A 16,779-nucleotide genomic window follows, 5' to 3' on the forward strand; every position below is an offset into this window, starting at 1 on the left:
AGCCCCAAGCATAATTTGAGTAGCTCGCAACTTTAATGCCAGTGGCTCACAAAGCAGGATTTTTCCTCACAAGACTTCGCAGCTTAGAGGGAATGTTGCTCCTAATGTGGTTCTTCCGCTCTCATACGAACAGCTCAGAATTATTGTCTTGAGGGGAGGACAGTGGCTCAGTGGGAGAGCAGCTGCTTGTCATGCAGAAGGTCCCAGGTTCAAGTTCTGGCATCGTCAACTAAAAGTATCAGAGGGTAGGTTGATGTGGAAGACTGTGACTGCTAGTCCGATCAGACAGTCCAGACTTTTAGTCTGAGGAGGAGAAACATACGGAGTAGAGCAGTGTTCCCTCTAAGCTGAGTTAGTGCAAGTTAGCTGAGTTAGTGCGAGCTAGCTCTACTACTGAGCCACTGTCCCTCACTGACCTCCACATGGATTGGATCAAGCTCCGTCTAATTTGCGGACACTCAGGAACAGCCTACCTTACAGAATCTGCTCCAGGTGATGCCATCGTCCGTACCTGCGTTGGGACCTGAAAGGAAAACAAGTTTTCAGATATTTACGACTAGATCTCCCTGTGATAGGATCTCCCTATTTCCGAGGTAAAAAGCTACCTTTGCCTCTGCATCGGGAACATGGCCAGGGAGGGGTTTCATCTTGCTCACTTTAGTGGTGTGTGTGTCATGAGCCCTGACGAGGAGCTGGAAGGGTTAACAGACCTGAAAGAGTTGCCAACCAGTTCCTCAGCTGAACAAACAGCAGCTGGCCCATCAATCACTCTCCAGGCACCAGTGCCAGCCGTTGACAATCAATCTTTTCCAAGCTCTCCTCCCCTGATCTCAAGAGTTCGAAGCAGGCTCCGGAAAGAACTTTCAGAGCGAAGACTTGAGGCACGCCGAGGCTTCAGATCTCTCAGCCCTGAGTTCTAGCAGAGTCGCTGCCACCCAGGGAGCAGGATGATTGAGGCTTCTATATAGCTCCCACTCAGGACCTGGTAACCTTGTGGAAGCAACAAGTCTATTCTCTGGCTCGCAAAAACATGCTCCTTCCTGATCCTGACCTGCTTGATTTCCTTGGCAGCCTGACCTTTTGGCTTTTGGACACTGACTTCTGATTCCGGTTTGTGATTCTGCATTGGTGACTTGGCTCCTGCTTGACTTCCTGGACTTTGACCTTTGACTGGCTTTGGACTCCTGCCTGCCTGCACCCTGAGAACGTGACAGTGTGTGTGTGGAGGGAGGGAATTGATGGAAACAGGAGATTTCTATCACAAAAATAGCACAGAGGGCAGGGTCCCAGTACAGTAGCCCCACACCACATCTTTCCTCCCCCCCCCAGCAGACCAGGAAGGGGAGGAGCCTCAGCCAATAGAAGGGAGACAGGCTTGGCTCAGTAGCTCTGCTGTGAGATTGAGAGAGCCCAGCAAAGCAAGCTATTCCTCCCCCCTTCCTCCCCAAAGAAGTAGAGTTGATAGGGAAAATAGGGACTTTGCTCTGTAGCTCCTGTGCGATTGAGGAAGCCTGGCAAAGCAAGCTGTGATGCAGAAGGAAGCAAGAGGAAGAAGGAAGCAGATGACAGCCAGTTGCTCAGGGGCCTAATTCGGCCCCTGGGCTGCATGTTTAACATCGGCCTCCAGTGAGAAGGGAAAGTTGTCCAACGGACCACAGTTAAGAACGTGTTTGTTTTTTCCTTGAAAGGGCAGAAGCGATCCAAGGTTTGCCAAGCGCACCAAGACTGATGCTGCCACGTACCGAGTACTTTCTCTGCCAGCATGTTCAACTGATCGGCGTTCAGCCCTCTTTTGGTCATGGATGAAAACTGCCAGCTCAGCACTTCGGAAAGCTGTGCCCATCTCGCACACGGGGGGTTCAGGAAAAAGGACAAATTCTAAAAATGGGAAAGAACAAAACCTAGAGCTGGGACATCAAATGGGTGAGACAGAAGAAGTCCGCAAATGCCTTCCTTTTTTAACGACCCCGACTTTTCCAAGTACCTTCCTGTTCCACCCCCCCCAACCAGTGGCTCTTCAAGCTGGAGACCCAAAAGCAGACACAACGCTGTTACTTGGGGAAAGCACCAGAGTTCACTGTCACAGGAGGTGGCAGTGGCTACAAGCATAGCCAGCTTCAAGAGGGCGTTGGATAAGCATATGGAGCAGAAGTTCAGCAGCGGCTATTAGCCACAGCCTATTGTTGGAACTCTCTGTCTGTGGCAGTGATGCTCAGTATTCCTGTGCTGGGGGGAGCACAGTGGAAGGGCTTCAAGCCCCACTGATGGACCTCTTGATGGCACTTGGGTTTTTTGGCCACCGTGTGATACAGAGTGTTGGACTGGATAGGCCACTGGCCTGATCCAACACAGCTTCTCTTATGTTCTTATGTCTGGTGCAGTGATGCGCTGTATTCTTGGTGCTTGGGGGGCTACAGCGGGGGGACTTCTAGTGTCCTGCCCCACTGATGGACCTCCTGATGGCACTTGTTTTTTTTGGCCACTGTGTGCTGACTGAGTGTTGGACTGAATGAGCCACTGGCCTGATCCAACATGGCTTCTCTTATGTTCTTATGATGTGTGAGCAGAAACCTTTAAGGGGCTCCTTGAGTGTATGGGTGTCACGTGTTGTCCTATGAATTACATGACCTCCAAAGTGTCCTATCACTAACAGCTTCAGAACAAAAGAGAAGCCATGTTGGATCAGGCCAATGGCCCATCCAGTCCGACACTCTGTGTCCCATAAGAACATAAGAGAAGCCATGTTGGATCAGACCAGTGGCCCATCCAGTTCAACACTCTGTGTCCCATAAGAACATAAGAGAAGCCATGCTGGATCAGGCCAGTGGCCCATCCAGTCCGACACTCTGTGTCATACAGCGGCCAAAACCCAGGAGTCATCAGGAGGTCCACCAGCACAGCTAGAACTCCAGAAGCCCCCCCACACACACTGTTGCTCCCAAGCACTAAGAATGCAGATCATCACTGCCCTAGACATAAGAGAAGCCATGTTGGATCAGGCCAATGGCCCATCCAGTCCAACACTGTATCACACCGTGGCCAAAACCCAGGGGCCACCAGCAGGGCCAGAACCCAAGAAGCCCTCCCACTGTTGGCCCCCCCAAGCACCAAAAAGAAGATATTGGATTTATATCCCGCCCTCCACTCAGAGCGGCTCACAATCTCCTTAACTTCCTCCCCAACAACAGACACCCTGTGAGGTGGGTGGGGCTGAAAGGGCTCTCACAGCAGCTGCCCTTTCAAGGACAACCTCTGCGAGAGCTATGGCTGACCCAAGGCCATTCCAGCAGGTGCAAGTGGAGGAGTGGGGAATCAAACCCGGTTCTCCCAGGTAAGAGTCTGCACACTTAACCACTACACCATACTGGCTCACCAGCTTCCAAAAATACAGAGCATCACATAAGAGAAGCCATGTCAGATCAGGCTAATGGCCCATCCAGTCCAACACACTGTGTGACACCATGGCCTTACTCAGATCTTGCAAATCAATCTATTTCCTGCTGAGTCTCCTTCTTTTCCTGTGACCAAAGTATTATAATCTCACTGTAACTATTTTAGCTTCTAGGAAATCAAAACAGGCTTGATTTGACTTAGAACCCACTCATTCGTCTTCTTGGTGGTCCACGGTATCCATACAACTCTCCTCCATCACCACATTTAAAAAAATATATATAAATTTTCTTCCTGTCAGCTTTCTTGTCCTTGACTGCCAGCTAAGTACTTTATAGGGAAAATAATAATTAAAAAATATTCAGGCAGACCACTCAAAATTAAAAAGTACCCTGAAAATTCATTTGAGATTTTTTTTTAAATCCCAGAATTGTTAATCTTCACATAATACTCTTGGAACAAAGTGGGATCTTTAGTATTCCTTGAATTTTCCTCAAATTTGGGTCTTTGGGTTGAATATGACTTCTTACAATATTATTTTCAGATTCAGAAATTACACCTTGTGCTTTTCTATGCCATCATTCTCCATGTCTTTTTTTATCAATGGTACGTGAGTTTAATTTAACACTGGTGTCTCATTGCCATGTTTTCACATTTTCTCCATTTTTAGTCTTGTACAGCAACTGCAATTGCGTTTTTCTTACATTAAAAAAACCCCTGGAATTGGAATACCAACTCTGGTAATGAGACTATAAAATAACACATTTATCTCGCCAGACAAAATGTGAAGAGAAGCTTTCGTTTCTTTTCCCCTCATTCGTTTCGATCGTTACCTTGGGTTCGCTGGAAAGCATGTTGTACCACAAAATGGAGGCCCACCCGCTTGGCAGTTGGCTGACGTTGGAGATCACAACAATAGGAAGGGAAGTAGTCTAGAAAGGCAAGAGGGGCAGGAGACAACAGAGAAAAATGCTTGCAATAAATTTTTAAAAATCAACCAATGAGCCAAAATAACTTGAGAAAGAGAAGGAGATGATTATATTGGATTTATATCCCACCCTCCACTCCAAATCTCAGAGTGGTCACAATCTCCTTTGCTCTCCCCACCCCCCACAACAGACACCCTGTGAGGTGGTAAGGCTGAGAGAGCTGACAGAAGCTGCACTTTCAAGGACAACTCCTGCGAGAGCTATGGCTGACCCAAGGCCATGCTAGCAGGTGCAAGTGGAGGAGTGGGGAATCAAACCCGGTTCTCCCAGATAAGAGTCTGCGCACTTCACCACTACACCAAACTGGCTCTGGATTTATACTGCACTCTTCTCTCTGAAGCAGTCTCAGATCAGCTTACAAACTCCTTTATCTTCTTCCCCCACAACTGACACCCTGTGAGGTGGGAAGGGCTGAGAGAGTTGAACACACACAGGCTGTGATCACATACACTACGTAATGCACTTTCAGTCCACTTTCCAAGTGGATTTCCCTGTGTGAACTGGCAAAATCCAGTTGGAAAGTGCACCGAAAGTGGACTGAAAGTGCGTTTAGAAGAAGACTGCAGATTTATACCCTGCCCTTCTCTCTGAATCAGAGTCTCAGAGTGGCTTACATTCTCCTTTATCTTCCTCCCCCACAACAGACATGCTGTGAGGTGGGTGGGGCTGAGAGAGCTCTCCCAGAAGCTGTCCTTTCAAGGACAGCTGTGCCAGAGCTCTGGCTGACCCAAAGCCATTCCAGCAGCTGCAAGTGGAGGAATGAGGAATCAAACCTGGTTCTCCCAGATAAGAGAGCTCTGGCTGACCCAAGGCCATTCCAGCAGCTGCGAGTGGAGGAGTGGGGAATCAAACCTGGTTCTCCCAGATAAGAGAGCTATGACTGACCCAAGGCCATTCCAGCAGCTGCAAGTGAAGCAGGGTGGAATCAAACATGGTTCTCCCAGATAAGACTCTGCATACTTAACCCCTACACCAAACCGGCTTTCTGCAATGGTCCATGCAAGGATATTAGCACCTGCTGAATCACAACCAAGCAGATTAATTACCATTGCTTCAAAGAGACATTTTTTTAGTTTAGTTTTCTGGAACTCTGCCTTATAACATTACTAGTTTCTGCGTTACCAGCTAAAGCAATTTGTGCTTCAGCACTGAGGAATCTTGCACTGTTAGGCATGACTGCCAGCTACAGGTGGGGCCCGGAGATCTCTTAGCATAAGCACTCATCTCCAGGCAATGGAGATCAGATCCCCTGGAGAAAACGGCTGCTTTGGAGAAGAGACTCTATGGCAGGGGTGGCCAACGGTAGCTCTCCAGATGTTTTTTGCCTACAACTCCCATCGGCCCCAGCCATTGGCCATGCTGGCTGGGGCTGATGGGAGTTGTAGGCAAAAAAAATCTGGAGAGCTACCGCTGGCCACCCCTGCTCTATGGCATTACTCCCCATTGAGGCATGGCTCCTTTCCAAACCTCTCACTCCCCAGACTCCCCACCCCCCTCAAAAAAATCTCCAGGAATTTCCCAACCCAGACTTTGCAATGCTATCATTAGCATCCCATTAAATTTGGGAGACACAAAGTTGGACTGGTAATTTGGTTCCTAAACCGGTAAAACATTCCCCACTTCTGTATTTTTTCCCCCAAAGTGCCTTTAATTTGTTGCTGCTGTTATTCCCTGTAACAGAGGGTAGGATCTTGTGGTGGGGGTCAGTCCACATCCCTCCCCGGCAACCCCAGGGCTTGTTTTGTAGCAGGAACTCCTTTGCATATTAGTTCACACCAGGGGTGGAATTCTAGCAGGAGCTCCTTTGCATATTAGGCCGCACACCCCTGATGTAGCCAATCCTCCAAGAGTTTGCAAGGTTCTTTTATGTAAGCTCTTGGAGGATTGGCTAAATAATGGGGGTGTGGCCTAACATGCAAAGCAGCTCCTGCTAGAATTCCACCCCTGATGTAGCCAATCCTCCAAGAGCTTACAGGGCTCTTAGTACAGGACCTACTGTAAAATCCAGGTGGATCGGCTACATCAGGGGTGTGTGGCCTAATATGCAAAGGAGTTCCTGCTACAAAAAAAGAAGCCCTGGGCAACCGTAATTCAGACAGGGACTTGATTCCCCAACTTACCTCTAGATCGATGATTAGTCCCCCCTGTTCCAGCGTTGTCTCAAAACAGAGAGAATGGAGTTCTTCTGTTACTATTAAAGGCCCCTTTTTGTCGGGGGAGGGAAGAGAAAGAAACAGAGTCTTTATATACAGTTTCATACAGCTTGACGTTTCTACCCCAGGTACTTCACGGGCTCAGAAACCATCAAGTATTCTGTAATTTTAAAAAAATTCCAGCTCCTTCTAGGACTGGTGAATGGGGTCTGAACGTGCTGAGACGGAGAGGAAAAAAGATCTCGGGGTCATAGTAGACAGCTCAACGAAAGCGTCAGCCCCAGTGTGTTGCAGCAGTTTAAAAAAAAAAAAAAAGGCAAGCTCTGCATTTCGGATTATTAGGAAAGGGTCTGAGAAAAAAGCGGCTGATACTGTAGCACACCTGTGTAGATCTATAGTGGCCTCATTTGGAATACTGCGGGCAGTTCTGGCCACCATTACCTCAAAAAAGGACATCATAAAGGTGGGGAAAAGTCCAGAGGGCGGCAACCAAGATGAAGAGGGGGTTGGAGCCCCACCCCTATGATGAAAGGCTGAAGAGTCTGGGACTTTTCAGTTTAGAAGGGAGATGGACCAGGCCTCGGATTCAGTGGAAGTCCACAAAAGCACAGCTCCTGAACCTTTCTGAGTTCCACTTCCTCCTTCTGAGAGTTCCACCTCCTTGTTTATTGAATAGTAGGTGCAGCTGCATAACAATCCCTGAATGAGCTCCACCACCTATTTTGCTACAAAATGACCCATGGAGATGACTAAGGGGGAGACATGATAAGAGCATATGAAGCTTCCTTCTACTGAATCAGACCCTCGGTCCATCAAAGTCAGTATTGTCTACTCAGACTGGCAGTGGCTCTCCAGGGTCTCAAGCTAAGGTTTTTCACGCCTATTTGCCTGGACCCTTTTAGTTGGATTGAACCTGGGACCTTCTGCTTACCAAGCAGATGCTCTACCACTGAGCCACCGTCCCTCCCCATGTTCACGATAAGAGGTCTATAACATTCTGCATAGGGCGGAGAGAACTGACATGGAGAGCTTTTTCTCCCAGTGTTGGTTTTATTATCTCACACTCCTCTTTCCCACAGCGTTTAAAAACGCCTGGTCTCCGGGTGTGTGTCTCTCTCTGTGTTTGTGTGAGTGCGTGTGACTCTCATGGAGTAAGAAACCTAAAAGGTTAATATGCAATTAAAGGGCCGAACATTAGAAAAACGAGCAAAAAAATCATAAATCAACATACATGTATTTATTGTTGAAAGCTAAAACCATTTAAGGGCCCATCATAAGCCTCTATCCTATGTAAAATCATAAAACCTCAATGGGAACCCACTCAACTTGACCTGATGCGTTTCGACCTAAATTGGTCTTCTTCAGAGGTCAGAAAGAAAGTGCACATATTGGCTCATAATACAGAACAGAATAAAAGAATAGAACAATGCTGGACCACAAGGAAATTTAGTGAAGTGACAAAGGCTTAGAGATATTCTTGAGGCCTCTTGTTCTATAGCCTGATGTCTTAATCAAGAGCATACCTGTAGCATTCAGTGTTTTTTGTATGCCATGTGGTCCAGAATTGATCAAGTAAAGTCAGAACCTATGTGCCAAGAGTTGTGTGTGAGGCCATTTTGTGGTTGTGTCCACTACCCAGAGGTTTCCACAAGCTCCGGAAGATTGGGGCCTCTGGTGCATCACTTCATGGGGGAAAAACCCAACTAAACAAAGGTAAGGTGTACCACGTTGTGGGGGGGTCATCTTACCTCATTCGTTCTGGAGACGTTTTTCTGCTCTTTTAATTGCTGCCAGCAAACAAAATAAAACAAAATCTTCAATTTCAAGTTTTTCCCCCAATGTGGGACAGATCCAAAAGTACATTTCATTCCACCACATTGTTTGTCAGGTAAGTTAGCCCCAGAACGTTTAGGGCCTTAAAACCAGAGCCTTGAAGTGGATCTGGTGTTGAACGGGAACGAGTGCAGATGGTGAAGCACTAGTTGGATATGTGCTGACACAGGGGGTGCTATTTAACTAGAGATGCTGGGGATTGAACCTGTGACCTTCCTCAACGCCAAGGAGATGTTCCATCACTGCCACGCTCCCTCACTTCCTATTGTTAATAGCCACCCCCCCCTTGTGGAAGGGGGCACTTTGACCATCATGGTGGAAGAACATCTATGGTATGCTTAGAGATGTGAAGGCCCGGAAAAATTCGGGGGGGGGGGGGGGGAACGGTTTTTTCCCATTTTTTTCCTGAAGCCTTTTTTTATTTTTTTCCAAAAATTGGAAAAATTGAAAAAAAGAAAAAGAAAGGGAAAAAATGATTATGGAACGTTTTATTTTAACATAATGAATAAAATATTTTAAGACAAGGTGTTCAAATATTTTCCAAATCATTTCTAAAAAATATGTATGATATCAGATTATTCTAATTTCTGTGCACTGAGGACAAGCAAATCCTAGGCCATGCCCATTCACTGAAACTTAGTCCTACACTCCCTTCTATACACTTCCCCCCTCTTCAATCCTTTCTATGAGAATGAGTTTTTTATTTTTATTTAATGCTGTGGAGAGGAAATATGAATAATTGTTACTTCTGGATTTTTAACAATTGTTTTGTGGAGGTTTTTTGTCTGTTCCACATAAACTAGTAAACAGTTCAGGAGATTGTTGCTCCATTTGTTACAATTACAAATAAATATTATTTAAAAAGTAAATTCTGTTTGTAATGATTGTTTGGATATATTTTTAATATGCTAGTTGTGATAATTTTGTGCCAAGTAAAATTGCCCATAGTCATATTTTATGTTTCTAAAGTAACAGAATGACTTTCAATCTGGAAAAGAAAAAAGTGCTAATGTAGCATTTCCCCCCCCCCTCCAATTTTTCCGATTTTGGGCTTTTCCCCCGATCTTCAAAATTTCCAGAAATTTTACATCTCTAAGAATGCTGTGCTTCAGTATCTTAACTAACATTCACCATGCAGAAATATATACACTGGTACTTCTCATTTAGGGACAGCTCTGGGTTTAATAGATATGCATTACATTTATAACCATGCCTTTTTCCTGTGTCCACATGCTGTTAAGTACCAAGATCCATGCCCTGGTCTTTTAGTTTTCATAAGAAATTCTGTAGAACAATGTAACTTTAAAATATTCATAACATACAATGTATGATACTAAGTCTGGCTATATTCAACCAACTGGTTTAAAATTCTGCTTGTCTCGCCATATTTTAACATCCTGTGGCTTAAAATTCTGCTTGTCTCGCCATATTTTAACATCCTGTACTACAACCAAGAGCCCCGTGGCACAGAGTGGTTAAGCTGCAGTACTGCAGTCATAGCCCTCTGCTCATGACCTGAGTTCAATCCCAGCGAAAGCTGGTTCAGGTAGCCAGCTCCAGGTTGATTCAACCTTCCATCCTTCTGAAGTTGGTAAAATGAGTACCCAGCTTGCTGGGGGAAAAGTGTAAATGACTGGGGAAGGCAATGGCAAACCTGTCTGAGTGTGAAAACGTGAAAAAAAAAGTCTGCTGTGAAAATGTTGTGAAAGCAACGTCACCCCAGAGTTGAAAACGAATGGTGCTTGCGCACAGGGGACTACCTTTACCATTTTTTACTACAACTGAGGGATGCAATTACCTTCCTTTGACCAGTTCTGAAGAGTGTTCAGAAAAAAACCTGAAAATAGTTTCTTTAAGAAGTGCCCTCACCAGATGTCTGAATTCTGCTGACAGACTTCCATTCGACTCCTCCATGTTCATTACTTTGGAATTTGTCCCCAAGATGTTAAATTTTCTAAACCTGTATATTCAGAAAGATAGGTCTGTGAAGAAAAGGAAGAGTCTCGCATTTAACAAAATGCACGGTTGGAGGATGAAAAGGGAGAAAACTTACCCTTTTACTGTGTTCTTCTCATTCACATCTCTGCAAAGGAAGAAAAGAAACAAGATCAGATCTTTTTAAAGGGGATTTCTCTCTTATCTAATTAAAATATCAATGGGGGGGGGGGAAATCCACCACATAGCCCCCACTAAATATTTCTTGCCAAGGCAGTGATATAACTGAAAAGAACCTTTTCATGGAAAAAATGTGGAAAGTCTGAAAATTGTGGTATCTGAGGGACAAACTACACAGATTTCTTTCTAAGTTGCGACTTGATTTCCCCAATTTGACTCTCACTCCCTTCAGTCAGACCGTCAACTACTGCGAACCCAAGCATTACAGAGGCCTGATTTGGATCGGAACCGCAGGGGCAGAAAAGGGATTCAAATCTTCAAATCATCGCCAAGTCAGCTTCGGTGGGCCAGTCGTGTTACCTCAACCCAGGTTTCGTGAAGGTGAAAAAAAGGAGAGAGAGTTGCGTACGCGACACCCTGGACTCTTTAGGAGGAAAATGTGATTATGGAGGAAAAATCAAGTTCCCTGTCATTCACCTTTTTCGAATTTTAGAAAACTCAAAAGCTTTTAAGCTTAAAAATTAATGCTGGGGGGAAAACAAGAGAAAATGGCGGTACAGACAAGAGGGAAACAAAGTCCGTATAACTTTATGCCAGGCAAACAAAAGCAAGCAACGTGTATCCTTTGGTGGTGGAAAGCTTTGTCAAGTCGCCGCTGACCTCTGGTGACTTTTATGGGGTTTTCAAGGCAAGAGACGACCAGGGGTGATTTGTCATTGTTGGCGCTGCATAACAACCCTGGCTTTCCCTCAGGAACTCCCACCCAAGTACTAACCAGGGCAGGCCTTGCTTGGCTTCCAAGATCTAATGAGACTGGGCTAACTTGGGCCATCCTGGGAACGCTCCTCTATCTTTTACCCCCCCCCCCCACATCAGAAAAGAAAACCACAGCAGCTACAGAAAGATGCAGAATAGCAGCATTCATAGAATCATAGGGTTGGGAGGGACCTCCAGGGTCATCTAGTCCAACCCCCTGCACAATGCAGGAAACTCACAAACACCTCCCCCTAAATTCACAGGATCTTCACTCCTGTCAGATGGCTATCCAGCCTCTGTTTCAAAACCTCCAAGGAAGGAGAGCCCATCACCTCCCTAGGAGGAAGCCTGTTCCACTGAGGAACCACTCTAAATTCGCAAACACCTCCCCCTAAATTCACAGGATCTTCATTGCTGTCAGATGGCTATCCAGCCTCTGTTTCAAAACCTCCAACGAAAGAGAGCCCACCACCTCCCGACGAAGCCTGTTCCACTGAGGAACCACTCTAATGGTCAGGAAGTTCTTCCTAATGTTGAGCCGGAAACTCTTTTGATTTAATTTCAACCCATTATTATTCCAGCATTGCTGGAATGAAAAAGAGCATCGGCTGATTTCCGGTTGGAAGAGGGAAACCTCTAAGTCTGGATGTTCACCCGTACCAGATGTCACTTACTTATCAAACACAACCTGCACTTTTAATTTATAATTCAGCTCCTGCAGTTTCACCAGCAATCTGGAAAGACAAAGAACACAGTATTACTCCAGGGAGGAGACAGCTTCTCTGCTCCAGATCTCCTTCATATTCTCAACATTCTGTGTGAACTGTTCTTCCAAACTCTTTTTGCATAAAAACGTGTATCAGGTATCGATTCAGACTGTACTCTGCCTGCTTCGTAACTTCTGAAATGCCTTCATACGTTGGTTTCAGCGTGTGAACATACAGTAAAAACGATGCTGCTGTCATGAACCACTCACAACTACAATAGCCACCTATGCTCTCAAGTATGGAGCCAGCGATAACTTTCCGCTAACAGAAGGAGGGGTAATTTTCAGCTATCCCCCCAGCTACAGACCTCCAATTCACCCTCACTCCACACTTGTACCACACGTTTCCCAGAATCAGCGTATCAGTGGGATACAGGGAAGTTTCGTTCCACCAACTAAAACATTGCGGAAATTTATTATTATTTATTTATTACTTTAAATTTCTATCCCGCCCTCTTCGCAAGCAGACTCACAGCGGCTAACCGTCAGTTCGATCATCTATAATACCATTTAAAACCAATAAAATACAATTTAAAAACATTTTGTGGTGCTCTACAACTTCGATAAAGGCTTCGAAATTATCACTGAGATCTAACCCTCTGTGTATCCACACCATCCATAAAATAAAAAGCGGTTCTAACAATATGTTCTTTATTAATGAGAAGCTACCAGTGCTAAGACAGAGAAAATGCAGGTCAAGTATAAAGCATGACTTAAGGTTAGAGTGGATTCATAAATATTACCCTAAGCAGGGGGAAAACCTGGAAAAATTCACCTTTGTTTCGCTACAACTCTCATTAGCGGTGTGTGTTACACATGGTACAATTTTATCTTTAATTCTGAATTTAAAGAAGGGCTACACAGTGTCCAACAACTTTAGAACTATTTATTTGGGCCGCTTTAAAAAAAAATTACCTCAGTTTTACTGTAAATTGTACTCCAGTCTTCAGAACCAATGGTCTCTGAGAGTGAGTGGGCATACAAGGCTGCCTTTCAACCACGAAGGAACTAGACAGAGAATGAAGAATGAAAATGTGGATTTGCCTCAATATGGGCATGTGAAATTTAGGGCGCAAGCAAGACACATGCCGCTTACCACTGAATGAGCTGTTTGAAGAGGCCCAACGTCCGATCGTGAAGCATCTTTTTGTGCTGGGTGATGGGGTCGGTATCGTAGGTGTACTTCTGCTCCAGCTCTTCCAGTTTTTTAAGCTGCTGCCGGACTTGCTGAAGGCTCTCGGCTACGGTAGTAAACCTGTCGTCACAAAGCGGGTATCTTAAGCAGTGTTATGCTCCTTTCTGAGGCAGCGATACCACAGAACGTCGCATAATACTGCTGCTAGCCAAACTAAGTCAGACCTTCCTAAACCGCTTGAATTCAGCGGGCTTAAAAAGAGCGCAACTTTGCTTAGGACAGAGGTGTTACGACTTTATTAGCATGATATTGAGAAAACTAGACAATAATGTTAGGAAAAGTTAAAGACAGCTGGAAAGAGGAAGACCAAAACATGGGATGGATTGACTCCATCAAGGAAGCTACAACCCTCAGTTGCCAAGACCCAAACAAGACAACTAGCAACCGGACATTTTGCAGGACATTAATTTGTAAGGTTGCCTTGAGTTCGAAGTGATCTGACAGCACATCGCACACACAGGAAAACCCAGTTGGGTACATGTTCTGTAGATTTCACGCCATCTTTCAGCTGTATAGTGGGGACGTGTCTATTTATTACATGTTTGATTATATTTTAAGAGCCCCATGGCGCAGAGTGTTAAAGCTGCAGTACTGCAGTCCTAAGCTCTGCTCATGACATGAGTTCGATCCCCGGTGGAAGCTGGGTTTTCAGGTAGCCGGCTGGAGGTTAACTCAGCCTTCCATCCTTCCGAGGTCGGTAAAAGGAGTCCCCAGCTTGCTGGGGGGGTGTGTGTGTGTAGATGACTGGGGAAGACAATGGCAAACCACCCCGTAAAAAGTCTGCCATGAAAACATTGTGAAAGCAACGTCACCCCAGAGTCGGAAACGATTGGTGCTTGCACAGGGGACCTTTCCTTTCCTGATTGTATTTTTATGATATTAATACTTGAACTGAATGTTTTTATAAATGACGCCACCCGCTCTGAGCCTGGTCTCTCGGGGTTATGAATTAAACAAACAAACAAATAATAAAGTTAGTCTAAACAGGGGTGTCAAACATGCGGCCCGGGGGCCAAATCAGGCCCCCAAGCAACTGGCTGTCATCGCTTTCCTTCTCCCTCTCGCTTGCTTCCTTCAGTTATCAGAGACTGTTCAATAAAACATTGCAAGAGTTCTAATCTTTTAAGCAAGTCTGATTTAAAGTTCAAGTTTATTTAAATTTTTAAAAAACCCTTTTTGTGTTTGTCTATGTCCTTTATAAAGTTTATGTCTCCACTACACTTGACACACACAGCCAGGGCCTAACTTGCTTAGCTTCCAAGATCTGATGAGATCAAGCTAGCCTGGGCTGTCCACGCATGAGACGTTCATGGGTGGTTTGCCAATGCCTACCTCCATTTCACGGCCCTGACCTTCCTTGGAGGTCTCCCACCCAATAATAACCAAGGCCCACCTTGCTGAGTTTCCAAGACCTGAGGACAGCAAGCTAAGCTGGGTCGTTCTGGTGAGGGATTCTTTTCTTGTTAGTGCATTGAAAATAAAAAAACTTCTGAAAAGACTTTGAGGAGAAGCACTTCCCAAAATGAGCTGAAAAAAAATAGTCTAATGGGAGGAAAACCAGGGGTAGGAATTCTAGCAGGAGCTCCTTTGCATATTAGGCCCCACCCCCCTGATGTAGCCAATCCTCCAAGAGCTTACAGGGTTCTTTTTTGTAAGCTCTTGGAGGATTGGCTACATCAGGGGGTGGGGCCTAATATGCAAAGGAGCTCCTGCTAAAATTCCACCCCTGGGGAAACCTGATGATTTATGGAAAGCAAAGTTCTCAAATGCATTTTCCCACTGGCCCTCTCTTTCTAGGCCTCTCTCAACCCCCACCTATGGGGGGGCGAAGAGACCTACCAGTTCTGCAGCTGGTCCAGGCACGCGTTGGGCGGCCCCCCGATGCAAGCGATTTGCTGCCGGCGCTTCCACTCCACCAGGTCTTCGTTAATCAACGCGTTCTGCGTGTGCTCCGTGATGTTCAGCAAGGATGTGATCTTGCGCACCACATCCTAAAGGGAAAAATAAGTTCCACCGAAAAATTGGTCCCCCTCAAAGGCACCTGAAGTTGCAATCTGGCAACGGAGATAGCGTACCAAGAGAATTTTCCAGATCGGCAGCCAAAATTTAAAAAACGCGAATTGATTTTCAAATTTTCTAATTTCATAGGTTTAGAAGATGATATTGGATTTATATCCCGCCCCCCACTCCGAAGAGTCTGAGCAGCTCACAATCTCCTTTATCTTCTTCCCCCCCACAACAGACACCCTGTGAGGTGGGTGGGGCTGAGAGGGCTCTCACAGCAGCTGCCCTTTCAAGGACCACCTCTGCCAGAGCTATGGCTGACCCAAGGTCATGCTAGCAGATGCAAGTGGAGGAGTGGGGAATCAAACCCGGTTCTCCCAGATAAGAGTCTGCACACTTAACCACTACACCAAACTGGCTCTCTGGTTTAGCAGGGACTGAGGCTCAATCCAGCCCAAAATCTACAACATTTCCCAAAAAAAATCAGCCTCCTCAGAGACACTTGGGGTGATAACAGATGGGTGGTTTAAGCTACCATGGGCCCAGCCGGACCAAAAAAGCGCATCCACATGCACGCATCTGCCTCCCGTCCCGACCGCAGCCCGCCCGGGGCCGGGTCTAAGCCACCACGGAAAAATTCTGAGGTGGCTTCAAGGCGCCTCCCAGCCATCCAGTGCTCTGGAAGGTCTCCAGAAGGGCCCGTGTGCAGCCACCAGCTGCAATCCCACCGAAGCATCACCTGTCGCATGATGTCGAGCTGCAAATACATGGTGTGCAGCTGCATTTTCTCCTTGATGCTCTCCTCCTGCGTCATGCTGTTGGCCTCATTCTCTGCAAGACACAGATAGGGAAAATATTGCCTCAGGCTGTATTGTAAGCCAGTTCAGATCTCAAAATGGGCACCAGAGAAGAAATCTGCAGAACTTCAAAGACATATCCCTCCCCCCTGCCCAACCACACAATATTTCCACGTTTCAACAGCCGGAAAGGTCTGGGGGGGGGGGGGGGGGAGAGAAAGTGACAGTCACGCCCAGTAGCATTTCTGCCCTCTTTAAAAAGACAGAAATAGAGTTCAAAACAGAAAGGTTCTATTTAGGACGCAAAAAGACAGTTCCAAGGCCGACTTCCTGGATGACAGGGCTCTTAACACAAGTGGGACTCCCAACAGACAAACACACACCCTACTGCGAAATGTGTGTGAGAATTTTGAAATGCTGAACTATAGCGGAACACTAAGTCCTTTTTGTTGATCTTGGTACTGCATGTATTGAGAGCCAGTTTGGTATAGGAGTTAAGTGGGTGGACTCAAATCTGGGAGAACTGGGTTTGACTCCCCACTGCTCCACTTCAGCCATAGCTCTCATAGGAGTTGTCCTTGAAAGGGCAGCTTTTGGGAGAGCTCTCTCAGCCTCACCACCTCACAGGGCGTCTGCTGTGGGGGGGGGGGCGGGGTAGAGGAGATTGTGACCCCTCTGAGACTCTGAGAATCAGAGTATAGGGTGGGATATAAATCCAATATCATCATCTTCATGCGGCTGTTTCATTGCTTTGGGGTAGTGGTTAAGTGCACGGACTCTT

At 46.0% G+C, this 16,779-nt stretch overlaps 1 protein-coding gene across 1 annotated transcript in view; it reads right to left on the reverse strand.

Moving 5' to 3' along the window:
• Nucleotides 1-16,779, reverse strand: part of STAT1 (signal transducer and activator of transcription 1) — a 43,015-nt gene that overhangs the window by 15,305 nt on the left and 10,931 nt on the right. Inside the window, exons 6-17 of the mRNA XM_060257408.1 lie at nucleotides 15,941-16,032; nucleotides 15,037-15,188; nucleotides 13,099-13,257; nucleotides 12,918-13,010; nucleotides 11,911-11,970; nucleotides 10,419-10,448; nucleotides 10,235-10,325; nucleotides 8,281-8,319; nucleotides 6,500-6,583; nucleotides 4,224-4,322; nucleotides 1,743-1,878; nucleotides 474-523 (exon numbers count right to left, since the gene is read on the reverse strand). Of these exons, the coding sequence (XP_060113391.1) occupies nucleotides 474-523; nucleotides 1,743-1,878; nucleotides 4,224-4,322; nucleotides 6,500-6,583; nucleotides 8,281-8,319; nucleotides 10,235-10,325; nucleotides 10,419-10,448; nucleotides 11,911-11,970; nucleotides 12,918-13,010; nucleotides 13,099-13,257; nucleotides 15,037-15,188; nucleotides 15,941-16,032 (1,085 nt within the window). The remainder of the gene's footprint in view (nucleotides 1-473; nucleotides 524-1,742; nucleotides 1,879-4,223; nucleotides 4,323-6,499; nucleotides 6,584-8,280; nucleotides 8,320-10,234; nucleotides 10,326-10,418; nucleotides 10,449-11,910; nucleotides 11,971-12,917; nucleotides 13,011-13,098; nucleotides 13,258-15,036; nucleotides 15,189-15,940; nucleotides 16,033-16,779) is intronic.

Source organism: Heteronotia binoei, chromosome 16 (assembly GCF_032191835.1).
Source record: "Heteronotia binoei isolate CCM8104 ecotype False Entrance Well chromosome 16, APGP_CSIRO_Hbin_v1, whole genome shotgun sequence".
Taxonomy (NCBI): Eukaryota; Metazoa; Chordata; class Lepidosauria; order Squamata; family Gekkonidae; genus Heteronotia; species Heteronotia binoei.